Source organism: Lasiosphaeria miniovina, assembly GCF_030549165.1.
Source record: "Lasiosphaeria miniovina strain SMH2392-1A chromosome Unknown B0T26scaffold_3, whole genome shotgun sequence".
In the NCBI taxonomy this organism is placed as follows: Eukaryota; Fungi; Ascomycota; class Sordariomycetes; order Sordariales; family Lasiosphaeriaceae; genus Lasiosphaeria; species Lasiosphaeria miniovina.
This window is the reverse complement of record NW_026848222.1, coordinates 887,572-911,362: the sequence shown is the minus strand read 5'-3', so window position 1 is coordinate 911,362 and position 23,791 is coordinate 887,572. Positions and strand designations below refer to the sequence as shown.

General features: G+C 54.9%; 9 protein-coding genes across 9 annotated transcripts; 2 read left to right on the top strand and 7 right to left on the bottom strand.

Annotated features, from left to right (window-relative positions):
* Positions 1-1,676: 1,676 nt before the first annotated feature.
* Positions 1,677-2,492, bottom strand: B0T26DRAFT_673629 (serine/threonine-protein kinase; the record flags this gene model as incomplete). Its single annotated transcript, XM_060439622.1, has 1 exon — positions 1,677-2,492. The coding sequence occupies one exon, from the start codon at positions 2,490-2,492 to the stop codon at positions 1,677-1,679; it is 816 nt and encodes a 271-aa protein (XP_060297782.1).
* A 265-nt stretch (positions 2,493-2,757) lies between these two features.
* B0T26DRAFT_194171 (uncharacterized protein) lies at positions 2,758-3,965 on the top strand. The gene is made up of 3 exons (XM_060433705.1): positions 2,758-3,235; positions 3,308-3,509; positions 3,633-3,965. Exons 1-3 carry the CDS (start codon positions 3,023-3,025, stop codon positions 3,839-3,841), a joined length of 624 nt encoding a protein of 207 aa, XP_060297781.1. The 5' UTR covers positions 2,758-3,022; the 3' UTR covers positions 3,842-3,965.
* Positions 3,966-4,515: 550 nt separating this feature from the next.
* On the bottom strand, positions 4,516-5,755 carry B0T26DRAFT_700470 (uncharacterized protein). The gene has a single exon (XM_060441546.1). The coding sequence runs from the start codon at positions 5,367-5,369 to the stop codon at positions 4,782-4,784; it is 588 nt and encodes a 195-aa protein (XP_060297780.1). The 5' UTR covers positions 5,370-5,755; the 3' UTR covers positions 4,516-4,781.
* A 1,141-nt stretch (positions 5,756-6,896) lies between these two features.
* On the bottom strand, positions 6,897-8,497 carry B0T26DRAFT_739249 (terpenoid synthase; the record flags this gene model as incomplete). The annotated part of the gene is made up of 6 exons (XM_060443683.1): positions 6,897-7,121; positions 7,184-7,201; positions 7,264-7,546; positions 7,611-7,785; positions 7,922-8,079; positions 8,436-8,497. 6 exons carry the CDS (start codon positions 8,495-8,497, stop codon positions 6,897-6,899), a joined length of 921 nt encoding a protein of 306 aa, XP_060297779.1.
* Positions 8,498-9,159: 662 nt separating this feature from the next.
* B0T26DRAFT_194030 (phytanoyl-CoA dioxygenase) lies at positions 9,160-10,558 on the bottom strand. Its single transcript, XM_060433703.1, has 2 exons — positions 9,521-10,558; positions 9,160-9,305 (listed from the first exon to the last, which is right to left on the bottom strand). Exons 1-2 carry the CDS (start codon positions 10,332-10,334, stop codon positions 9,175-9,177), a joined length of 945 nt encoding a protein of 314 aa, XP_060297778.1. The 5' UTR covers positions 10,335-10,558; the 3' UTR covers positions 9,160-9,174.
* Positions 10,559-11,110: 552 nt separating this feature from the next.
* Positions 11,111-11,973, bottom strand: B0T26DRAFT_749324 (phosphatidylethanolamine-binding protein; the record flags this gene model as incomplete). The annotated part of the gene is made up of 2 exons (XM_060445087.1): positions 11,111-11,708; positions 11,771-11,973. 2 exons carry the CDS (start codon positions 11,971-11,973, stop codon positions 11,111-11,113), a joined length of 801 nt encoding a protein of 266 aa, XP_060297777.1.
* A 353-nt stretch (positions 11,974-12,326) lies between these two features.
* B0T26DRAFT_194035 (acylglycerone-phosphate reductase-like protein) lies at positions 12,327-13,879 on the bottom strand. Its single transcript, XM_060433704.1, has 3 exons — positions 13,666-13,879; positions 13,491-13,543; positions 12,327-13,416 (listed from the first exon to the last, which is right to left on the bottom strand). The coding sequence occupies exons 1-3, from the start codon at positions 13,704-13,706 to the stop codon at positions 12,602-12,604; spliced, it is 909 nt and encodes a 302-aa protein (XP_060297776.1). The 5' UTR covers positions 13,707-13,879; the 3' UTR covers positions 12,327-12,601.
* Positions 13,880-14,321: 442 nt separating this feature from the next.
* Positions 14,322-15,537, bottom strand: B0T26DRAFT_870054 (uncharacterized protein; the record flags this gene model as incomplete). The annotated part of the gene is made up of 4 exons (XM_060447903.1): positions 14,322-14,529; positions 14,575-14,957; positions 15,014-15,267; positions 15,437-15,537. Coding segments are annotated over 4 exons (945 nt in total), but the record flags the coding sequence as incomplete, so codon positions are not given.
* Positions 15,538-20,456: 4,919 nt separating this feature from the next.
* On the top strand, positions 20,457-22,766 carry B0T26DRAFT_700455 (heterokaryon incompatibility protein-domain-containing protein). The gene is made up of 2 exons (XM_060441545.1): positions 20,457-20,920; positions 20,975-22,766. The coding sequence occupies exons 1-2, from the start codon at positions 20,554-20,556 to the stop codon at positions 22,654-22,656; spliced, it is 2,049 nt and encodes a 682-aa protein (XP_060297774.1). The 5' UTR covers positions 20,457-20,553; the 3' UTR covers positions 22,657-22,766.
* Positions 22,767-23,791: the final 1,025 nt, after the last annotated feature.

Below are 23,791 nucleotides of genomic sequence, written 5' to 3'. Positions count from 1 at the left end.
GGTCATTGTTGTCTATGTGTATCTAGAAGAAAGAGGTGGCCGTAGGCTACTTATATGGAATCTGGGACCCCTACGCCTCCACCGCCGCCTGTCTGGCTGATGAATGCGTTGCTACAGCCACCTCTATGTGGCTGGAATGCGCGTTGTTCCAACAGTGGCTGTCGCCGTGGACGGGCCGGGGGCGCCGCTGCTGTTGTGGCCGACTGCAACTAGTGTTGTGGTTGCTTTTTGCCCTTTTTGTCCCTTCTGCGCCGCTGCTTGCGGCGGCCTGCCGGGGCTGCCGGGGCTGGGGCGACGACGGGTGCGCCAAAGTCGGGGAATTCGGGCTCGGTGTGAATGGGCGGCCGGACAGGAACAGCAAAACGGCGCGTGACCCTGTCCCCCGATTCCTCTTCGACGTCGAGGCGGCCCAATAGCGTGTCCAAGAGAGCGCCTCCAACACACAGCCAGTTTTTCTCGTGGAGCGACGAGCGCAAAGTCGGTCATGTGATGTTCAGCCAAAGTCGGCATCTTGGCCGCTGGTCGGTGGTGGGTACCTAGGCCGCGGCGAGGGGGAAAAAGCAGGAAGAGAGATGCGTAAAGATTTGATTGTGTTTTGGCGGTGTGTTTTGGCGGTGTGATTGTGAAATTGGCAAGACACGAGCTGAATTGCTTTCTCCGCAGTGGCGGTGATCCCTGATCGCCTGGCACCGGTCGCGTCGGCAGAGCTTTGTTGCGAGCCAACGAGAATAATTAATAGGAGCTAAATTAGCCCCTGCGATTTAAGCAAGACGCTGTGAATTTGGTCTTGTCATCGCTTACTTTTTAGCCTCGGAAATATGCTCATCCGGAACCGCTTCGGCCCAATTGTTTACGAGCTGGCCAAGAATCCGCGCCTTGAAGGCGTGATAGAAAATTTCTTGGTGGGACTGACGAAACTTCGGCTGTCGAGTTTCAATTCCTCGAGAACAAGTTTGATGGCGTGGGTGAGCTCATAATTAATAGGTACGCTGCCAAAATGTGAAGAGCGAGCAATGACGTGACTTCCATAAGAGTCTTTCCAGGTTCCCCCCCCCTCTCCCCATTTTCTTCAGTTAATTCACTACCACATCGTTGTCTCAATGGCCCAGCAATGTCCCAGGAGAGCAACCGCCAGCCGGTACTACTTTTTTGATCACAATTTTGTCAACCACAGGCACGACAATGTCAATTTTCACCGGGATTCGTCATTAGCGATCCTCCGAGCTAGCGCCGACTGCTCAAGCAGACAAGGCCGAGAACAAGGAATAATCCCACTCAAACTAGGACTCAGAAAAATGTTTTGACGGAGAGAGAATACGATATTCTGGTGAGCTAGTGATCCGACGAAACTTTGCGTGCGATGTATCAAGTTAGGACTCGGCAGCCGACCGACGAGAGCACTCATCATCGGCCGTATATATTGCAGAACTGCGTCATGTGATGTATCAAAAACTTTTCAAGCTGGCTTCTTGGTACCGAGGTATTCATATTTCATCCATGACGACCAATTCATCCATGACGACAAATTCATCCATGACCACAAATTTATCCATAACGACAAGTTCATCCCTGATATATGGTCTATCTTTTCAACGACAGAAAGGCGTCCTTCACGTGCCCAGATACTATGAGACTCCCACCCCCGCGACAAATAATTAGCAGCCTGAGACAGCCCATCACTCGGGCTTTTCAATCCACTCGCGCAGCTTCTTCAACGAGTACGCATCGTGCTTGGCCTGCGACGTGAAGAAGAGCTCCTCGTACCAGCCGGGCGAGCCGAGCGACTGCAGCCGGCCCCCGAACGGCTGACAGGACCCAAAGTCGATCAGGACGGGCACCCCGCCGTCCTTGATCATGATGTTGTAGGGGTTGATGTCGTTGTGCGCCAGGCCGAGCGCGTGCAGGTGGGCCACGGCGGCCTCGAGTGTGTCGACGAACTTGGTCTTGTCGAGCTCCGCAAACTCGGGCTCGCGGATGTACTGCATCAGCGTCTGGCCGAGACGCTCCAGCACGATGCTGGTAATCCGGCCGCGGCGCACGCGGCAGCCCAGGTAGTTGATGATGTTGGGGTGGGGTGACTTTGCGAGCCGCTCCATGATGAGCGTCTCCTCGAGGAGGCCCTTGGGGACGAAGTCGGACTCCTGCATGCTCTCGTACGAGTTGAGGCCGGGTCGCTTGACGAAGGCGGATGTGTCGTCCCAGTGGTCTGGCGCAATTGTGAGGGCCGTGTCTTTGGGAACCTCGGGGTAGATTTCGCTATCAGGGACATACTCTAGCGCGGCATTGTAATCCGCCAGAGTGATCTCCTTTTTGGGTCTGAACAGCTGGCCAAAGAATAGCTCATCCTCCGGAGTCACCACGTAGAATGTGACATATTTGGCCGTGGTGGCTCCCTGGTCGAAAGCCTCAAGGATGGTCAGATCCCACAGAGATGACAAAACTGGTGGCTTCTTGGTCTTCTCAACAACGTCGGCTGTGTCAGATGCGGCCATGATGGGAGTGGGAAAGGTAGGAGCGGTAGTGTGGAGTGGAGGGAGATGTGTTTGCAAACCAACAATGCGAGGCTTTGGGGAGGGTGGTGACGGATTTTATTAGGCAGGCAACCCCTCAATTATTCGGTTAGGTAACACACCACGCTGAATCGATCAAGACAGTCCCAAATAATCCCACGCCCCACTCACAGACCTATGAACAGCCAATCAGTGGAATCTCTCTGCCAAATTTGTTTGCCGCTGGCCAATCTCGGACGAACGCAGGTCCGCGACTTCACTTCCTACCCTGCTCCAACACACCGAATGACTCGGTCCTGCAGACGAGCCGATTTCGTGGCCCAAAATTGAGGTGATAGAAGGTGAAAGAAGCAGTCATCCAAAGTTAATTGGTTCTCTTCGCCTCAATTTTGCCGCCGAACTTGTCTCTGGCGTGACTTGTCAGGTTCTCTCGCAATTTGTACAGTGTGCAGTTCTCGCACTGTACCCTAAGACATGGCTTTCTGCATTCTACAGCCGCCTCCATCAAAGCCATGTATCAGACGACTCTGGCGGATACCGTAGGTAATGGCTCTCAGGCGCGCGTTCTAAGAGCCGGAAAGTTTAACCTGTTCGGCCGCGGCCATCAGGCGCGTAATCGCACATTCAGTCACTCTCTCAAGTACCTCGACGTTCATGTTGGTCAGACCTATGTGGTAGAGGTGTGCATTCGTCTGTGTATAAATATTCGACAACTCCTGCTCAAGGTGAACCCCGAATATCACCACCACGCACTCATCAACACTTGACTCACTCATCAACACTAACTCACTCACAAGACTCAACTCACTCATCAAAGACGTAACTCAACTTCCAAACACGTTCGCACGTTCGCACCTTCACATTTTCACACCTTCACACCTTCACACCTTCACACCTTCACACCTTCACACCTTCACACCTTCACATCTTCACATCTTCACATCTTCTCAACAACTTGTCGGAGCCGTTGCCTGCCTTACCACACTAGACAACATGTAAATACCCGTCCATGTTCACCAGTTTTTGATCTCGAGTCCTCAACTAACCAGCGGGTCGACGCTTGCTTAGGTGCACCACCACTACCACCACCAAAATCGAAACCAAGCCCAATGGCACCACCACCACCACCTATACCACGAAACATGTCGACTGTAGATCCGCTACTTGCCCAACTTCGGCGTCCTACAGAGGTTAGCTCACTTTACGAAGATGTGTCATGGGCGTTGATCCAAGGGGGTGGTTTTGGGGAATTGGAGGATGCTGGGTGCGGAGAGAAAAGCCTCAGTCATTGTCTGGGCTACCGTTGGCGCTCGCCTAGGGAGCTGGTTTGATGGAAGCCTGGTTACTTGTCCTGTCATATCGGTGTTCCCAGCCTAGTTCTAACCTAAACATTGTTCTGCTGGCCTTTCAACTTGACTCAATAATTAGCACTTTGCATCGAGCAGGGTTTACGCCTATGAGTAATTAGGTCTGATTTGTTCACTGTAAGCAGGCATTTGCATGGTAAACATATGATCCTGGTCTCTGCACATGTGACATAGGTGCTCGGATCCACACGAGCGCGCCTGAAACGGGATGATTTGTTGTGGCCATTTCTCATCATCGTTACAGATCTAATGTAATTCGTATGCTCCCTTTGACAACAGCTTGATTGTATGAAACGAATCCAGGCACTCCAATTGCAATTGTTGTTGATAGCGCTGAGCTGCGCGTACGCTATGGCTCGCTTGCACTGAGAATCGAGATGTGCCTGATTCTTGTCCGCTGTATAATTAAGGTAGCTATAGAGATCCATTTTAGCCCCGCTAACATAGCAGAGGTATGTGGTATGTTTCCGAGACCCTCTTACAGCTGTATTTAATCAATCATATAATTAAGATCGTAAAAATCCGAGAATAGATTTGAAATTTGCTTGAAATGGCCATGTTCGTTATGGGTTAAATATCTCGTGCTAGTTACCAGTTTGAAGATGGGACTTAGAAGTGGTAACCTGGAAGACTTGCATGATGTAAATAGCTTCACAAAAAACCACCTAGAGACCCTTCCCTGCAAAATCTATAGCCGAAGGCCTGAACGCAACCAACACTAGGCCGCTTCATCCTCTGTGCTAGCGGTGAGCAGTGAGCAGTGCAAGTTAGAATGCAATGTGAATTATCTTTTACCCTGAAACCTAACTGATTCCAAACCCGCCCCTTGCCTCCGTGGCCCATCGTGATTCGTGCAACCCATCTCGAACACTCCCAACCCCATTGCACAGAAATAGAGACCGCCCTAGATGTTCTGGGGCGCGTAGCTCTTGTCGGGGGTGACGGCGACGCCGTTGACGAGCTCGCGGTCCTGGTAGGCGGGCCACACGATGAGGCGCTTGGCCTGGTCGACGACGGCCCACGTGGTGAAGCCGTTGCCCGGGCCGAACTGGCCGCTCCACCCGGAGCTGACCGTGTACGGCCCGCACGAGATGCCGCCCGTCGTGGCCCGCGAGGCTGGGCTGCCTGTGACGGTGTAGGCGCAGCTGGTCACGGCCGCCAGGTGCGTGTCGACGCCGAACGAGACGTTGCATGAAGTGTCGGCCGCGTTGCACGAGCGCGTGAACGACTTGATGGTCCACTGCGGCACGTCGGCCATGGCGGACACGGAGCCGTCCGCGCGCGAGCTGAGGGCGGGCGCTGCGAGGGCCGTGGTAGCGGCGAGGAAGCCGAGGATGCTGGTGAAGTACATGTTGATGGTGTTGTTGATGTTGTAGTCTTGAGGCTTGGCGTGGTTGAATGTGATAGTGGTTGATGCGAGAGATGTTGAGTGTTGACTAATGGTGATGGATGTGATGATGATTATTTTAGTGTTCGAAAGGGTGGACCACATGCCCCTTAAGTACTCCTCACTGGCCCCTGTATTCTGGATATCACGGCACTCGACAACCCGGACTCGCCTCCCATGATGCTAAGAGTATGCCAACACATTCTGGAATGTGGAGCGTTGCGGGGGCCGTACGGAGTACTGCCGAGTCGACCGCTGACTTCGTATAGGTAGGAACATAATGTCAGAGCGTATTAAACAGACGCAGGCTCGGCTGACCCCGCCCCAGCCGAGGGATGGAGCGTGGTAAGGTCGTCATTGAGCCCAACACTCACGTGTTAAAACTCGTATTGGGAATGGTTGCAGTGCAGCTCCACAGCAACACGAGACTGCCAGTGGCCAAGCACACCAGCCCCATCCCATTGTGGCTTTTGCTGCAAACGATTCGGCACTGGCGAGCCAACCGGCAACCGCTCTTCCACTCATCGAGTGGCATGTCGGCCCGCTTGCAGATCTTATCCAGTATGCACACTAGCTTTGATCCGCCCCGAATTTAGCCACGACACCCGGCCACTGACCAGGAAGGACGAGCTGCGCATTTGGAGATCAGTCTTGGACTCGGCAACTCTTCCCGAGCTGGTCCAACAAAAAGGATGTCAAGTAGTCACAGGAACTTCAAGAACTAGACAGTAATTATCGCTGACCCGGAATTCATCCCGAAGCCAACCAGCAACGGCCCCCCCATGTCGGGAATATCACGTAACAACACTACGAGGGCGCCAACCCTACGAAGGCGCCAACCCTACGAGGGCGCCAACCCTACGAAGGCGCCAACCCTGTCGGGAGAACAGCCGTTGGCTCAATATATCATGCGGCGCAGCAGCGTCGCCGTCAGCAAGAAGGAAGAACGAGAGCTTACCACGCTGATGTCATAGGGTGGTATCCGTGTGTTCCTGCAAATCCATGCGAGCTCGTGTTAGCTCGTCACGGGGCAGATGGAGCGAATACTCCAACCGGCACCTGCAACCGTGATTCGGCGAGCCGTGGGCCCGACTTTAGCCTCGAGCTTTCCGGCGTCGTACAATCCCATAATAATAACCTCGACAGCCCACACCGCGTCCCGTGTCGATTGCTGCCCGAGTCCGACGGTGTTTGTTCCGTACTTTTCGGCCACTTTCTACCAGGTTCCTAGCTGAGCTTTTCGCACGGCTTCTTGGCTGATTGAATACGAGACTCAAAATCTACGGGGTTCTTAGACATTAAAGGAGTGTCTCTCTCTTCTAGACGGTAACGTTTCATTAATAAACAATGCCTGACGTTGCCTTAGTTTGCTACTGAATAAACACTTCCCGGACACATGGCGACGGAGTTCATTTCAAGACCCTGGGAAGGAAAGAAATTAAATCTAAGCTGAACTAAATGTACTAACTCCCTAGGTACCAGTCAACTCGCACCAGGAGATCTCTGCGAATCTGCAACCCGACAACCGAGTCGCGCTCAGCATCCAGCTCGTCGCGGAGCGACAGCGACCTAGAGTCGAGCGCATCGGCGCGCGGGAGCATATACACTCACCGATTCTCCTTCCCGCCAGGCCTACAGTGCCAAAGTAGCTTGGCCCTCGAAGCTCCAGTCGCCATTACCACGGACCCAGCGCGAGAGGCCCTCGACGTCGCGCGCGAGGCCCTCGACGTAGCGCGCGACCTGTCCCCCGTCGCCACCCCACGACGGGAGCGCTGTCCTGCAGCGCACAAAAGCCCACACGATCCCATCCATCCAGGAGTGGATTAAGTCGGCGGCCGCCTGCGGACCTAGGTCCAGCTAGTGCATCACGATCGTGACGAGGTCATGCAGCGCAGCGCGTGTCCGCGCGCGCGCTCGACGTTGCACGAGTAGAGGTCCTGACGTGAGATGGTAATTCAAGTCTGCGAGAGTTTTGTGTTCTTTGTTTGGTCGTGCTCACGTTGCTTGCCGTGACGATGTACATGGCGCAGTCGCGCAGCCGCTCTAGCAGGGGATGCTGATACACGTCCTCGAGAAAGTCGAGCTCGAGCTCTATGAGGGCAAAGGACGGGAGGCAGCCGCTGGTGTAGCGGCGGACCTCCCAGTAACTATCGATGGTGCGGAGGCGGTCGTGCGTGGGGTCTTCGGACTGCTGCACTACTGCGTCGACATACAGCTGCATCGTCTCAATAAAGTGCCGCTCTGCCATCGGCGTGGCGGTGCGGCGGCCCGAGGCCCAGAATCTGCCAGGTGATTGAAAGTGAGATAATGAATGTCGACTAAATGTTGCGCAGACTCAAAACTCGCTGCCGCGCCATCTCCCCCAAGAGACACTCGCCCTGCGGTCGGGGCTTGTCCGGGTTGCGCACCTCGTCCACGAGCATGTCCGCCATCTGCCTCGTGGACGTTTCGCCCGCCACGTCTGTGTACTCGTCAAACGCGTAGAACAGCGTCATGAGGTCGCAGCACGTCCGGCAGCGGGCTGTGGAGAGTGTCAGAGTTGAGTCTGTCTGGAGGACTGCCTTACAGACCTAAATTCTGAAAGTCACAGGAAAGCACTGCTAGCCTATCTGAACTAATGTCAGATTAAACAATAACTCTGGTCATTGGTGGCTCACCAAAATCGCATCTGTTAAATGCATCTTGTGACTTGGGGTCAAAGGCTTGAAAGCCAGTGAACCATTCACGGCTTGCGGCTTTGGCCACTTGGTAATGTTGGCTGAGATGACGCTGCCAAGGCCAGCATCTCAGGGGTCGGGGATGCGCACAAGTGCCGCTGGAATTGCGAGCTGTTTGGGTTGATATGAGGGCTTCTTAAGTCTTTTGAAGGCTTTGGTATAACACGACTACTTTTAGGGGTCGGAAAAAGACAGAAGGTCAAGATGAAGAAAGAGAAGGCCAAAGGGAGGGAACGAAGGTGGGAAAATTGAAGGCGGGCCGGGTCAAAGACATGAGAAATCTTTATCAAGTTACCAGTCACCAAGAATTGCTCTAATATGCCAAGAAAGACCGCAGATATTTCCAATTTACATTCAGTCAGTAGGTATTAGGTGGGTGGCTCCAGCCAATAACAGTATGATCCTAATTCCAGCTAGTAATGCTGGGTGGATGTAATCAGTATTAAATGATCACATGCTATATCCTTTTAGAGACACGCGCATCTGAATGTTTGCAATAGATTCGTGCCTCTGCATGGATGGCCGCGCATATGCATCTCCATCGGCCGCGGCGGAGGGTCAGAACCTTGAAGAACCGATAATGGCCGCTGAAGCGCAATCCATCGGAGACCGAAGTCCGAAGCGGCGAAGATACGTCACCTGGACAGAGGCGTGAAATAATTAGGTACTTCTTGAATTATCTCTACTCATCATTGTCCAAGTGAGGTCGCACGTAAACAGGTAGTGTAGTTATAATCGAGTTGTCCCAAGGTGGGTGAAGTGCCCTTAATAAGCAGACTCAATGCCCCCAGAGTCGAATCCCGTGGGCGTGCCGCGGCGCTCTGGCGGAGTTCCGATCAAGATGCCGTCAGCCCAACTAAGGTTTATGCCAGACAGCCGACTATGTTCTCACCGACTTTGTTCTCACTGACTATGTTCTCACCGACTATGTTCTCACGGACTACGTTCTCACCGACTACTGGTCTGATCTGTAGGTCGACACCCCGATGTGAACCACCTGCAGGTGCAGCCGACCCTGCTCAAGTCCTTTCAGCCACGCGAGGTCCGGGAGTCGTGGCGGTGATCAGGTGGTTCCCCCGTTCACTACCCCGAGTACGTAAATACATCGTTCTGTCGGAATCGCCCTCCGCCATCTCCCATCCTTTCCATGCTATGCTTATCTAAAAGGTTTTGTTCTTTCCTCGACCCGGCTCTCACAGTTTGCTCGCGTTGCGCACCTCCTTCTGGCCCTCCTCGTGCGCAAACGCCGGCTGGTTGTACTCGACCGGGCCCTGCAGCCAGCGCACCATTCTGCGGCTCGCCTTTTTGGGGTTGAGTCCGTCGGCTGCAATCGCGAAGGAAAAAAAACAAGGTCAGCATTGTGCAGACAGGATGAATTGTGCAGACAGGATGAACTGTGCAGACAGGATGAATTGTGCAGACAGGATGAATGGTGCAGACAGGATGAATGGTGCAGACAGGATGAATGGTGCAGACAGGATGAATTGTGCAGACAGGATGAATTGTGCAGACAGGAGTGATTGACGAAGAATCACCCACCGTATCCCACGAAAGGGATAGCGCTTCGGTAGCCCATCATATCGACAATACGCGGCGGAATCTCGCCCGAGAGCGCGCGGCGCGGGTCGATGGCGACCATGAGGTTCTCGAGCGGGCGGATGTAAGGCTGGCAGTACTGGATCGTGGCCGCATAGCGCGGGGCGGCGGAGCGGTTGGCGCCGCCGGCGTGCCAGGTAGTGCCAAGGAAGTAGATGACGCTGCCGCGGGGGCAGACGGCGGAGACGGCGTCGCGCTCGTCGCCGACGCGGTCGCTGCCCCACTTGTGGCTGCCGGGGATGATGCGCGTGGCGCCGTTGAGCTCGGTGTAGTCGTCGAGCACGATCATGGTGGCGGCGGTAACGTGGGGGCGCGGGCGCGGCAGAGCCGTGACGGCGTCGTCGTGGTGCAGCACCTGCGCGCGCTCGCCCGGGTTGATGGTGATGCTCTCCATGATGTAGATCAGGTAGTCGTCGTCGAGGAAGTGGTCGTTGAGCGCCTGCACGGCCGGCAGCAGGCAGAACTTGTCGAACGCGCGCGTCTTGCCCAGCAGCGCCAGGATGCGGTTCGTCTTGAACCCGTCAAACGCGATACGCCCCGTCCGCGGCGCGTCCCCGTGCAGCCGCTGGATCTCGGCCTTGGCCTCGAGCGCCTCCTGCTCCGTGAAGGCGTTGGGGATGATGACGTAGCCATCCTCGAGCACCCGCTCGACCAGCGACCGTATTGTCGGGTCGGCAGGCAGAGGCTTGCTTTTCCTCTGGTAGTAGTCCCTGTCGACGGGCTCGGCCGCCTGGGGGTCATTTTGTGCTGGCGCCATGCTGTGTAACTGTGGTGCTCGGTGTGGCGGTGAAGCTGATCAGATGTCGTCTCTGTGTGCGTGTCCGAAAATTCGTGTCCAAAACGCTTCCATATACGTGAAACGTGACGAACCGAGATGGCGGGATTCGCGGGGGTTTATTATAGGACGGCTGAACCCATGGCTGCACGCTGCAACCCATGGCGGCACGCTGCACAGACCTCCCAACCTGAATGGCAGCCTGGATTTGCAATGAAACGTCCAACGACCTCGACGGCTGACGTGAGAATCCTCGGATTCCGGCCTGTGGGCCAAGATTCAGAGGGTAACAGCGCCGGGAGGAGTAACGCCAAATCACTGGGTGAGGAACGGGCATCTCGGGCTGACGCTGGCGTTGGTTGGATGGAGAGACAGGGGGGCTCGGCACTGGACCATTGGGATCGACTTACCCTGTCCGCCTTTAACGTCAAATGGAAGGTGTCAGGCCGAGAAGTGTGATTTCGGGTCATCATTGCCAAAGTGCACCAACGAGATCCAATTACGACCCGATCCTCCCGAGGAGTAAGCATGTCATCATTCGCAATGCCTTCCTAGTCAACCACCCGCTTGCCCTTGCTGGATATGAAATTGGGGGATTCCTGCCGTTAGCCTGGAAACTGCTCGTATAAAAACTGCTCGTATGAAAACTGCTCGTATAAAAACCGCTCGTGTTTTATTCGACTAACTTGGTAAAGCGATCGATCCGGTGTTGTTGAGTATTGACAATTTATTCAGGTTCGAACAATAACTACACACCCTCACGCAGCCGCACAAGTAAAGTAGTTCCCGGCCACGACGCGCCCCAGCCCCAGCTTCTTCTCCAGGCCCTCCATGTCGAACCTGGCACGCTGCATGAGGCCGAGGGCATTCTCGCCAGCCTCGTCCTCCGGAGCAGCAGCCGCTCCCGCGAAGCCGAGCGCGTCGCGGATTCCGTCGGGCGTCAGGCCGGCCGGCTGCTCCCACAGCAGCGAGACATAGCGATGGGGCCCACTGAGTCCGGGCGGCGCGGGATGCACCCACGCAACGACGCTGCCGCTGCTGTCACTGCTGCTGTCGTTAGGAACCGCCGGCTCAAGCGGGATGAACTCGTCGTCCGGGTCGAGCGCCGCCGTAGCCAGCGTCAAGTCCGCCTGCAGGCCGTGCAGGACGGGCCCGAGGAACGGGAAGCTCGGGAACGGCGGGTCGAGGTCGATGCTGGTGACGATGAAGCGCGGCGAGGGCAGCGCGGCCGGCGCCGTGGCGGACACTGCGGCCGCGGCGGTTGCGACGGGCGTCGCGGGCACGGGCACGGGCGCGGGCACGGGCAGCGACGATGTCGAGCTGGCGCTGGCGGCGCTGGTGGTGGGGGAGAGGTCGCTGGGCCGGTGTTAGTTGACTTCTGCTGCACTCGTTGGTTGCTCGTGAAATGGCATGCTTACCAGTTGGGCATGCTGACCATGGCGTCGATGGCTGAGGCGGCGACGGAAAAGGCCGGAGCCGGCGCGGACGCGGCCTTGCTTAGCTCGGTTCCGGGGTGCGTGACAACGGCCGACGGAAAGTGGATCCGCAGCGGCGCGGCGTGGCCGGCGACTGCGTCGAGCGCGTCGATGACGTCTCTCGCGCTGGTGGGTTCGTGGGACATTTTGATGCGGACCGTATTATTCGCCGGGGGGGTGATGGTCCTCGCTTGGTGGGCGGCATCATGCTTGACTGTCAAATGCTAGTTATACAACAGCTGGAAAACTCTAAAATGCGTGGCTTGCATCCCTGCTGTGGGTGAGGTTGGGATTTAGTTTGCCTTAGTCGTCTCGCTGTCGTAAATATGATGTGAGATTCGCCACTGTCGGCACCGGCGGCCAGGATGGGTGGAGCCTCGCACTACAATTCATGCGGGGAGGAAGTTAATAGAACCAGACATGGTGAGCAGTCGGCGAATCTGTGAACGGGGTGGACAAACGATGAGGGGCGATAGCTGAAGACGAATGCAGGTTTAAATTCTCAGAAACCATGCCCATCCACCCCCTGTAACTGCAATTAATTGGTCTTTGATCCTAGAAAGAGCTTCTGTAGGAACCCCAAAAACAAACATCGAACAAGGCTGTCCCTTGGAGTCCCGTATTCCACACAGCTCCTCATCATGCGCTGATCTGATGGCATTCAAACAAGACCATAATACAGTGTGTAAGGGCAAGCAGGCAATACGCCGCCCGCATCTCACCCTCACCACGAACAAACACGGCCCCAAGAAATACCGAAACAGAAATAGCGCATCACTTGAGCTTCTTCTGCGCCGCCTGCTCCTGCTTGATGGCGCGCTCGAGGTTGTGCAGCTTGAACATGCGGTACATAATCGTGTCCAAGACCCACTCGCCGAGGCTAGTGGCGAACCAGACCTTGCCGGCCCAGCCACCGGCATAAAACCAGTCAGGGCGGCCAAACCAGGAGCGCAGGATGACGGGCCACTCGGGGCGGAGGGCGCTGGCGACGAGCTTGCGGGCGAAGGCGTCGGTGGGCACGGTGGCGTTGTTCTGGGAGAAGGTCAGGCGGCGCTGGAACATGTCAGCGACGCGCTGGTAGATGCTGGCGGGGGGCAGCACGCGGTGCGTCTTGGAGGCGATCTGGCTGCGGATGGTGCCGGCCATGGCCACCATGACGCGCACGCCGTAGGGCTTGAGCTCGAGGCGCAGGGTGCGCGAGTACGAGACGACGGCGCCCTTGCTCGCGCAGTAGGCGGACCCGAACACGTAGGGCGTGATGGCGGCTAGGCTGGCGATGTTGATGATGAGCCCGCCGGCCTGGATCAGCAGGTCGGCAAAGGCGGCGCACATGGCCATGACGCCGAAGACGTTGGTCTCAAACGTCTCGCGCACGTCGTCAATGTCGAGGTCCGTGGCCGGGATGGTGTGGGTGCGGCCGGCGTTGTTGATGAGGATGTCGAGCCTGCCGCCGGTGAGCAGGGCAACCTCGTCGTGGCACTCCTTGATGCTCGCGGCCTTGGTCACGTCGAGGGCCAGCGTCGTCATGCCCATCTCGGCCATCTCGGCGAGCACGCTGATGTTGCGCGCTGTCGCGATGACATGGAGGCCTTGGCGGCATCAGCATTGTTTCGTGAGAAACGATTCACCACATAACAAACATGGTGTTTTGACGTATGCGCACCTTTGGCGTGGAACTCGAGGGCCAGCGCATGGCCGATTCCACCTGGGGTGCAACTGAAGTTGGCAAAAAAAGGCCGTCAGCACCTTAACCACGGCCCGCCCGTATTCGGCATGCAACTGGAGTGGCGGCAATGCAACTGGAGTGGCGGCAATGCAACTGGAGTGGAGCGGCTCACCCAGTAATCAGCACCGTCTTCTGTTCCGGTCTGGGCGGCATCTTGGCTTGGCTTGGCTGGAGGTTATTTTGAGCGAGCGACTGGTGGATGCAGTGTGAAGCTCAATTCGAGGTTGGAATTGGGTTTGTCGTCGTCGATAAGAATTCGGTCGATTCTTCCTTATTTATTACCCCACCTGCTAGCGCTCTTGCTGTTGGGGCCAACAGGTCGCCGCCGAGCTTGCCGAGGCAGTGCGAGCCCTGTACTCCAACAAGTACGACGGCGGGCACTTTCAAAGTCCCCCCCAATAGAACAGCGCAAATTCGATCAGCCCCACATTACATTCCCTTTCGTTTTCGGTGCCTTCCAACCACTCCTGCGAGCGAATCCGACGTCTGGACCACGAACTTAATTTAAGTTGGTTTCATACGTAATGTCGAACATGCTGTCGCTGCATCCGGAAACCGCGGCCTTTCTAGTCGGGTATGGTGCTCCGTCAGATTCGCGTCCTCGCACGGCCCCGCCGCACGCCGCATAATAAGCCCCTCCTCTCGGACGTCCCTCTCTTGTAATCCGTACGCTCGACTTTCTCTCCCTCCCACATCGCCTTCGCTCGGTTCCTACCTCCTCATTTCCTCCGCTTTCCCCCTGGACCCCTTCACCTGCAGCTCGCCAACCAATATCGCCCGCGCTCTGATACCCGTGCTCTGATACCCGTTTCGCCAAGCTGGATGTCTTGTCGGATGCCTTGTCCTTGGCCAACGGAAACGGCAGAAAGGCGCGGAGCGTGACGCCCGTGTCTAGGACCCCGTCGGCTACATACGGCGGCTCCGAGTATTTTGCAAAAGTGGGATACCGACTAGAAGCGCGCAGCCACGTGTTGTCCTGGACCATTTAGCTACCGATGAGGCTAGCGATCGTGCTTCTGACACTCAGGTTGGTCGATGCGGAGAGGCCGGGGAGGGCCCGTACGGCGGTATCGCTGATGAGCAGGATGGAGAAGACCTGGGTAATAGCGAACACGACAGTCAACGTGACGGCAAGTACGAAGGTCCAGACTGTCGTCCCAGCTCTGCCCGTGCTCCTGGCCATTGCTGCAAACTGGTGTTTGAGTAGCACAAAGACGGTGCCGCTGCTAGCGCACGCCTTCATCGTGGAAAGCGACGCTGCGTGCGGGAGCAGCACGCCAAACCCCTCCATGGCAAGACTCGCAATCATGGCGACTTCGGTTCCGACCTGGAAGCTGACCGTGGTCTTGATGACCTCGGCGATGATGTTCACGGCCTTGCTTAGCCGCTGGCCGTGATCTGATGCTATAGCTCGTTCCCGGCGCTGCCACCTAGCCACAGGAACCAGAGCATCCCGAGACCGATCAAGAGGATGACGGTGCCGATAGGGAAAAGAAGAAGAGCAAAGAGCCCGAGCTTTTCGCGAGAAGACAGCCGACGTGGCGCCGCCGGAGCTTTAGGCTCGAGTTCGATAGCGGCCGTCGAAGCACTGGGCTCTTTGGCCTGCTGGTTTCCCTGCCGGGATAATGCAGATGTCAGGCTCACGCTGCGCGCGGTCGCCGAGCGAGGCACGGGGCCACCAACCGCACCGAATTCGCCCACTTCTTCGGTAATACTAATCGAGCCATATCCTAGCTTTAGCTACACGTAGACGTATATTTTCTCCGATATATATATGTTCTTGCCCAGATTCGTGTTGCGGCTGCAGGTATATTGACGTTGCCTCGTTTGTTCTTGGCGCGCCGGGAGGCGTTGATATGGTTTAGTCAAGGTCGGTGCGCGACTCGGATATCGGTTGCGTGAGGCTGTCCTCATTTCCGTCTTCGTTGTAAGCGCCGACAGTGTCTGCGCTGCTACTGGCTTCTGCGGCTCTCGAGTCCTGCATGATTGGACGAACACTGGCGACTGCCAATAATTGAAAGTATAATTATACGGATCTGTAGAGAACACCAAGTGACCATTGACTTGGCGCCTGCGTGCTTGGCATTTATATTAGTGTGGCATTTATGTTAGTGTGGCATTTAGTTAGTGTGGCATTTATGTTAGCGTGGTGACTGCGTGTACCACCTCAGCCGCACGAGGCTCGCCGATAGCTTCCATGCGCTATGCCATCTGCGACACTAAAATGCGTTGAGATATCGATAAAATTGCAATCTTGTAGGCATCCCATGTTTTGTTGTGTGAATTGGCCAGGGTATTGGCCAGGGGTTCAGCTCAGCCAAGCAAGCCACACGCAATTTGCACAAGTCGCTTCCTAGTATCTTGCATAGCAAAATGATCTCTCGTCAAAACCCCGCCAAGCCATAGTCAGTACAACCATCAATGACTTTCTATGTACGAAGGCTCAGGTCAAAAAAAAGGGTCACATTGGCCAGTGCGCAACAAAATCAAGCCACGGACCAAAAGAGGCATAGCAACACTACCCCCTTGGTCAAGCCAACCGAGGAAAAGAAACAAAAGTACACAGCTTCTTCAAAATGGAAGATTTTTTAATTCTGACAACTGCGTTGAGCTCGCTGCATTACCAGCTTCATTCTCGTATGCATCACGATGACTGCGCGCAAGAAACATGGCCGCAGGGCGCTTCGAAGAAGAGTAAGGCCAATGACAAGGCCAAAGTGGGTGGTGTTTTTGAGGGGAGGCCACAATTACAACGAGGGTCGGCCAGCCCCTGAAAACTAGGATGCGAACGTAAACTGGGACCTCGATGTGCTCGAGGATGCAGACGTCCCAGAGCCTCTGACAGAGGAAAAATCAGGCGATGAGAATGGAGCGGAAGACGACGAGTAGATTGGCCGTTTTTGTAGCTAGATTGGGCTTATTTTGAAGTTGTTGTGGCTGTTTGGAATATCACCTCTTTTTTCTTTTGTTATTATTGTGGCATATTGAGTGGTAGTGCACGGTGGCGGTTGGCTTGGTGCGCACTGGCCAAAGTGACCCTTTTTTTTGGCCTGAGCCTTCGTACTCCACCACCTACTTACCCCCCTGAACACCACGTCGGGCCCGGGAATTGACCAAGGTCGAGAAGATTGAAATCCGGGCTTTACGGAAATACTGCAAATTAAGATTTGAAGACAAGCCCGGCTTACCAAACATACACACCCGCTGTAATGGCCGCGTGGGAGGCTGTTCCGGAAGACTTTCCACCACGGCTTTGCGCACAGTATGCCCAGACGGTTGCAAATGGCGATAGAAGCAGGTGGTAATACAATAAATTACTGACTCTTTTGCCTTGAGCTCCTCTTCTTTTGTACGGCGATGTATGTGGTCTGTACACATTTGAGTGGCAAAATGTGGTTTTGACGCCTTGTCCGATCGCACTAACATATGGTGTCGCAGGCGCACGGGCCCCGCCAACGTTGTCGGCCAACCTCGCTCGCCAGCCAATTTCCGAAGGGCGGGGCCCTTCGGAATACCTCTGGTTAACGCGTCGTTTCTGCGGCCCCGCTCCATTTCGACGCGATTTCTTGAAGGCCTCACACCCCTGCGCGCAGTACGCCGACCTTCAAGATACCTGCGTGACGACTTACACGCGATGGCTGCTGCCCTGACCTTCGCCGCCCTGCCCACGCCTTCGGCCAAGGTCGAAAATAACGCGTGGGATCAAGACCCTGGCGTCAGGGCCGTTGTTGAGCAGCTCCTCCTCGATCAGTCACTCCACCAACCGAGGAATACGACGAGGGCCTACGCGCCGAAGCAACAAGAATGGAGAGACTGGTGCGCGGCACGTTATCCGCCTATTCCTCCAGGCTGGTCGGCCTGGGTCCCCTGGGATGGCTCGCCCCTGCCGGGTGATCTCGTTGACGAAGGGAAGCTTCTGTTATTTATGACGGCAATCGCAAAGCGGGCGCCCCGTACGGGGAAAAGGCTCGCGGCGGAGCAGAAGCGACAGGCTGCCGCCGCACAGCTCGATCCTGACGAGTCTGATTATTACGAGCCAGACTTAGATGGCGAGGGCTTTCTCTCCTCACGGCTGAAGCTCCAATACAACTCTGTAAGGAGCTATATCTCAGCTATCCAACGTCTCTACGAGGAGCAGAAAACACGGGGCCAGAATCCAGCACCGCGGCCCCAAGGCATCGCTCTCAAGGCTCTTAAAGGGAATATCCTCCGCCAGACTTGGGCACGGAAGCGGAGCGAGCGAGCTGATCGGGGCGAGGGTACGATTAAGGACGCATACCTACCATTACAGATCCTCGATCACACTATTATCGTCTGGCAAGAGCGGAAGGCTATTGGCTGTGCATTCCGAACGCAAGTCGACTTCCTCCTTGGAAACCATATGCTTCTACGATCAAGTAATCGCCTCCCGATCGAGCTCCCTGACTGTTTTTGCCTCGACCTCCAGAACGAGGGCATACAGAGGTCTCAGGATCCGTATCCGACCAAGGCCCTTGTCATCTTGATGCGCCAAGGGAAGACAAACCAGCATGGACGGATGGAATACGGTGCCGCTCTCCGCCACCGAGATCCGATGGCCTGCCTTATAAGCGCCCTTGCTTTTTGGTTCTTTTGGCGCTGGCAGTGTGAGGGTGAGCCGTTCCCACGGTTTACTCAGAGCCAGGACTGGTACGATATTAAGGTCCTCCGCCAGTCGAAGGAAAGCCTAGTTACTCAGCTCTCTCCACAAACAGCCAATTCCTGGACTAGGCGGATTTACGAGAAGTGTGGTATTAATACCTCGAAGGCCTCACATGCGCCTCGTATAGCTAGTTCTCAGAACGCAGACCTCGCTGGTGTATCAGAGGCTAGTATCCGTCGTGCTGGCCGCTGGACTAATAGCGACCAGATGACTGGCTGTTATCTAACCTCCTTACCACGCGAGTTTATGAGGGCAACTGCCGATTTCGATCCCGACTGGCCAGGCGCATACTATATCCCACGAGCTACCGTTATACCACCACCTGGCCTAATCGCTGCAATATGGCCTGAGGTGGATAGTTGGAAGGCCAGACTTGAGTCCAGAGAAGCAGAGCAGAATGTTACGATCCTGGTTCAGGCGCGCAGGAGGCTGCACGGAGCTTCCCACTATTGGCTGACGCAAGGAAGTGGGGTAGTTCCCCGCTTCGCTCAAGTGCAGCCAATAACGGGGCGGTCAGTATGATCAGCATGGTCAGGGCGATCAGTGAGGAAACTGATCGCACTGAGCACACTGACCGCACTAAGCTCACTGATCACCTAGGACCAACTCTCTGATTGGTCCGCCTTAGATAGATATATACGACGACCGTAGCCACGGTCTCAGATAGTTCTTGCTTGGTTCTTCAAGCAAGCAATACACATTCACTGCACTCATACAATTTGAGTGGCATTCCGATTTGACTGTATTACCCGCGCGATAGGAGCTTGCCCTTTGTTCTATCTTCATAATTACCAACCCCAGCATTCTGTGGAGCCCGTGCTCCCTTACAGACAGACGACCCTAACAGTCGAGTGGTTTGTAATACAGAACAAGGCCGCTGGGGCATTTCTTGAGTTGCTTGACTGGCTACGCCTTATCCTGCTTCAAGATGCCCCTTTCCTTATGGCCAAGTTCCCAGATCACCCGATCTTCCAGTCTTCTATCTTTCACTCGCTCGAGTTCTCAGCTTTTGCTGCCCGTGTACGAGAGGTTAGCTGTGATATACAGGAAGACCCCCATCACATAGCGATTGAGAAAGCCATTCCTGCTATCTCGGAAAAGCTCCGTACCTTAGCCGCACAGCTCTCGACTACCGACCGCCTTAGTATACAGAGGTATCACGAGGTTATCGAACGCCTGGAGCGCCTGGAGAGGAAGGTTGACGATTTCAGCTAGGTTAGCTGGAACATCTCTATTACTCCTACTGGCAGGCATGCCTCGCAGCAGTTCTAGTATCACACGCAAGGGCAAGGGCAAGGCTCCCCTCCACAGCCTATTACACCTCCTCTCCCACAAGTATTAGGCCAGCCAGCACGCTCTCCGCTCAAGCCGGTTACATTAAGCTCACGGTCTACTGACCGGCCTCTACAACTCTATCAGCTTCCACGGAATACGACGTCGATTGCAGAGCTTGTTCAGATCTGGCACGAGGGTATTGCAGGTATGCCCTCTGTCAGCTCTCTTGATCAACGATGGGGTGCCCGCTGGAGGCCTGTCTCAGAGAAAGCATTTTACTCAACACGAAAGGTTATTATTGACGAGGTAGCTCGGCGTGCTGCAGCCAAAGGCGTTACAGAGTACGAGGTAGCAAGGGAGATGGATCGTGAGAAAGGCTCTGCATCTCTTGACAAGGTTATGAAGCTTATTAGATCTCGACGGAAGAGGCCCATATAGTGGCTGTACTGGCTGCACTGGCTGCACTGGCTGCAGCGGCTGCAGCGGCTGTATACGCACCCCAAGGGGCTAGGAATAGTGGGGGAGTTAGTGGAATTATACTGTCTGTAGCAGCATCGTAATACAAAACACTTTTTTGGCTATGAATCCACAATAAGAGGACTTACAACCTTGCAAAAAAAACCAAATTGAAACCCTCAATAATCCCAATACTTTTTATGTATTTTTATATTGATGCGATGCCTTATTGTTGCGATGCGCGCGTTGCAAGTTGGACCTGCTGGTTTTGAGTGATGTCAAGGCCGACAACGGAATTGGCGGGGTTGTCGGGCAACCTCCCACACAAACCGACCTTCGACATCCACTTGATGTCTGCAGGGTGTACAGCCCCCGCACAGACCAGGATCGCCACAGCTCAGGGTAAAGCCGCGGCAACGCCTGAACGTAGAGTAGGGCGCACAGGCTAACCAGCAACAGATCTAGTTAGCGTGCCAAGGCCCTCTAGGCTCCAGGCGCGCCCCCCTCTCACGCAGCTACAGAACAATACCATGATACGCAAGGCTGACTCCTCCGCATATATTCTCTCGCAACACAGACAAGAACGCCATGGCACTGTGCTCCAAATGTTCAACTCTCGTTTTGGTCGATCTCTGGAACAACGACGTCGTCTTCCATGAGAACTTGCAGGCACTTGTCCAATCTGCTGAGCAGGGCTGTGCCTTCTGTCGCCTGTGCTGGACGCGGATTCAACAGGACTGCGCACCAGCTGACGTCCAACTCTGTTTAGCAGCTTTATCTTTGGGCTCTCAGATATCTGATGTGGCCATATACATCACGGGCGAGCTACATCCGGTCGGCCTGGTACCCAACGAACCCAGCCAACTGTATGTGAGCTGCGGGAAGATGCCAGGCAAAGTTGGTGATCTTACTACCAACGGGCTGTTCACTCGCTTGCACATTTTTGCAGAGCCTGGTAAGTATTCTCGGCACCAAACGGCGACGTATTAGAGACTGACACCGGAAACAGGATCTCCGGCTACTGTTCTGTTCGGAGAGAGGTACATCACCGTTGACCGCAATCCGAACCTCCACGTGGATCACACACGGCAATGGTTGGAATTTTGTCGGAAACACCACAATGTTTGCAACTATGCTAGCCACCCAGAGGCTCGACGCATGCCTACGCGCGTTATCGATGTCGGCGACCCGGATTCGAAGACTTGTTCCAGACTAGTTCTTACCAAAGATCTGAAGAATAAGGCAGAGAAATATATCTCCCTCTCATATTGCTGGGGTGTCGGCGTCCAGCACGCAGTTGAGCTACGAGATCACAATCTAGCCGACCTCCTCATTTGCCTCCCTGAAAAGAATCTTACAAAGACGCATCAAGAAGCCATCCAACTCACCCGCGAGCTAGGCATCAGATACCTGTGGATCGACTCCTTGTGCATCATCCAGGACAATCTAGGCGACTGGGAATCCGAGTCCAAGCGCATGGCTTCGGTCTACGGCGGCGCCGAGCTTACCATTATTGCCGGCCGCGCTGCCGACAGCCGCGAGGGGTTCGTCGCCAACAATTACGCTTCTCGCAAGGACGTGCCTCAGCCTGTGCCCCTGATGTGCGGCCCTAATCCGCTCACGGGAGAAGGAGACCTGGGTCACTTGTACGTTTGCATACCGCGCTCCAAGGCCATCGGCCCCGTTACCTCGCGTGGATGGTGCTTCCAGGAAGCCATCTTCTCGACCCGCGCCATCCTGTTCTGCGAAGAGCAGCTCTCGTTCCGGTGCCGCATGCTTGCGAGGTGGGAAGACGGGAGAACCGCAGTCGACGGCAACGATGCGTCGTTCCACTTGGGCGGCCCCCGCCCGGGCTCCAAGCCTGAGGTCTTGCGGAGGTGGTACGCCATGCTCTCCGACTTCACGTCGCGGGAGCTAACCGAGCCTAACGACATCTTCGCCTCCATCACGAGCATCGCGCAGCTCGTTCACAGCGTTGTCAAGTGTCGCTACCTCGCGGGACTATGGGAGGACGACATGCCGCGTGGGCTCATGTGGAAAGCCCGGATCCAGCTCTACGCGGGCAGGCATCCGCCGTTGACGAAACCGAAGGCCAGCGGCCGACGGAAGGGCGAGCCCAAGGGTGACGAAGTCAAGAGGGCCCCGTCCTGGAGCTGGGCAAGCGTCCAGGGCCCTGTCGCTTGGATCGCAACGGCCCGAAGGGAGCCACGATACCTCGATGAGCACAACATCTGTGTCAGGCCTCGTCATGAAGACTGCTGGGCACCACTAGAGGACTGGGGAGAGCCCGACAGACTGTACATGCCGGCGCTTGAGCTGCACCTCTGGGGTCGGCCAGTTGAGGTCCGTTGTGCAGCAATGACAGTTGCAGAGTATGTAAAGTCGCTGCCGGAAGTTGCGACGACAAATTGGGGCCCTAAGCATAGGGTATATGGTGTGCTGCTGGAAACGCTTGTCATCCTTCCAAACGACAACGTGCCAAACGGTAACACCGCTGTCGCCGGGGTAGGCTACTTCGACTTTCCCGACGACGCGAAGCCTACACGCCTATGGTGTCTACAGCTAGTCAAAGCAGAGGGCCTTCTTCTAACTCGAGATGTAGATGAAAAGTTCCGTCGTGTAGGGTGGTTTCTCGTAGAGAGCAATGGGTATCCTGAAGGCGCTAGTGAGGTAGCAGTAGATTTGGTTTGATTCTATAACGCATTGACGCATCTTGTAAGCGAGTCAGTCATTCAAGTCACTCGGAACTTTTTTTGGCTGCGATACGTCCCTTTACACTCAATATCAATTTCCTTTACAACCTATTATTATTTATTATTTATTATTTTCTATCCCGGTCTACCTTTGAGCACACCGGCCCCTCTACCGCTATTTATATGAAGGAAACTATATAAGTTAGGTAAAACCTCTAGTTAATTCTTATCTTTAAGGCCTAGAATAGTTAGTTTGACTGCCCTCCAGTCGACGAGTCTGAGGTCAACCAACATCTCAATCAGGACGTAGCCGGGGTAGACGTGGCTTATGCTTTCGTCAACCCCCCTTAGATTGGCTGTGCCCCCGGATGAGTATCACTGTCAAGCAGTGACCGGCTTGCCGAAACCTATAAGGAAAACGCAGCGTCACAGGACAAAGCCAGCCTTCTACCCATCTCCTTTCCTTCTCATGCTTCCAGAGAACTTTGTCAATGCGCCGTTCTCGATCATCAATATGTGGGTCTCCATACCAACAGGGAATTCAGAGATTACCTGCAAAGAGAGCTATGAGGTCTACAAGAAGCACAAACATGACAGATTCATGTTCCACGAAACTTTCTGGAAATATGTCGACGGTGAGAACGGCGAAATCTTGGCAATCTAGCGAAGGGGAAAAGCATACACATTTCCCGTCGATTTTGACTGCGACTTCTTTTTTATTACTGGATCAACGTCCCCGGATCTGATACTAAAACCGTGGTATTCTCAGTAGAGAATAGAAACTGTTAACACGAACACATTCCCGCAGAGGCCACGAGTGGTATATCGTCGACGTCAGCCTTTTGTTCGACAACTGAAAAAAAAGTCATTTTACCAAAGGAAGAATCAGAAAATATCTCAGAAATGTCTTCCCCACGTTATGGCTCTTCTGAGCTCGTCGAACTGGAAGAGATATGGATGCTTCTGAGGGAAGAGGGAAACGGATTTTACCCGAATCCAGCATTACGATTTCAACACTATTGCCCCCTTCACTACTACAAAAATTTTCTCTTCTCAGGTTTGTCATATATACGACTGGCAGTCATGAAAACAAGGACGACAGATTTGTCATGGAAACAAGGACGACAGATTTG

Bases quoted from the DNA above. Each gene is read 5' to 3' on its own strand.
- B0T26DRAFT_194171 (XM_060433705.1), top strand. From the start codon at position 3,023: ATGTATCAGACGACTCTGGCGGATACCGTAGGTAATGGCTCTCAGGCG. The intron at 3,236-3,307 runs GTGAACCCCGAA...CTCACTCACAAG, and splicing joins TTCGACAACTCCTGCTCAAG to ACTCAACTCACTCATCAAAG. The intron at 3,510-3,632 runs ATACCCGTCCAT...TGGCACCACCAC, and splicing joins CCACACTAGACAACATGTAA to CACCACCTATACCACGAAAC.
- B0T26DRAFT_700470 (XM_060441546.1), bottom strand. From the start codon at position 5,369: ATGTGGTCCACCCTTTCGAACACTAAAATAATCATCATCACATCCATC.
- B0T26DRAFT_194030 (XM_060433703.1), bottom strand. From the start codon at position 10,334: ATGGCGCCAGCACAAAATGACCCCCAGGCGGCCGAGCCCGTCGACAGG. The intron at 9,306-9,520 runs GTGGGTGATTCT...TCGCGATTGCAG, and splicing joins TATCCCTTTCGTGGGATACG to CCGACGGACTCAACCCCAAA.
- B0T26DRAFT_194035 (XM_060433704.1), bottom strand. From the start codon at position 13,706: ATGCCGCCCAGACCGGAACAGAAGACGGTGCTGATTACTGG. The intron at 13,544-13,665 runs GTGAGCCGCTCC...TGCCAACTTCAG, and splicing joins AAGACGGTGCTGATTACTGG to TTGCACCCCAGGTGGAATCG. The intron at 13,417-13,490 runs GTGCGCATACGT...GATGCCGCCAAG, and splicing joins CCTCGAGTTCCACGCCAAAG to GCCTCCATGTCATCGCGACA.
- B0T26DRAFT_700455 (XM_060441545.1), top strand. From the start codon at position 20,554: ATGGCACTGTGCTCCAAATGTTCAACTCTCGTTTTGGTCGATCTCTGG. The intron at 20,921-20,974 runs GTAAGTATTCTC...CACCGGAAACAG, and splicing joins GCACATTTTTGCAGAGCCTG to GATCTCCGGCTACTGTTCTG.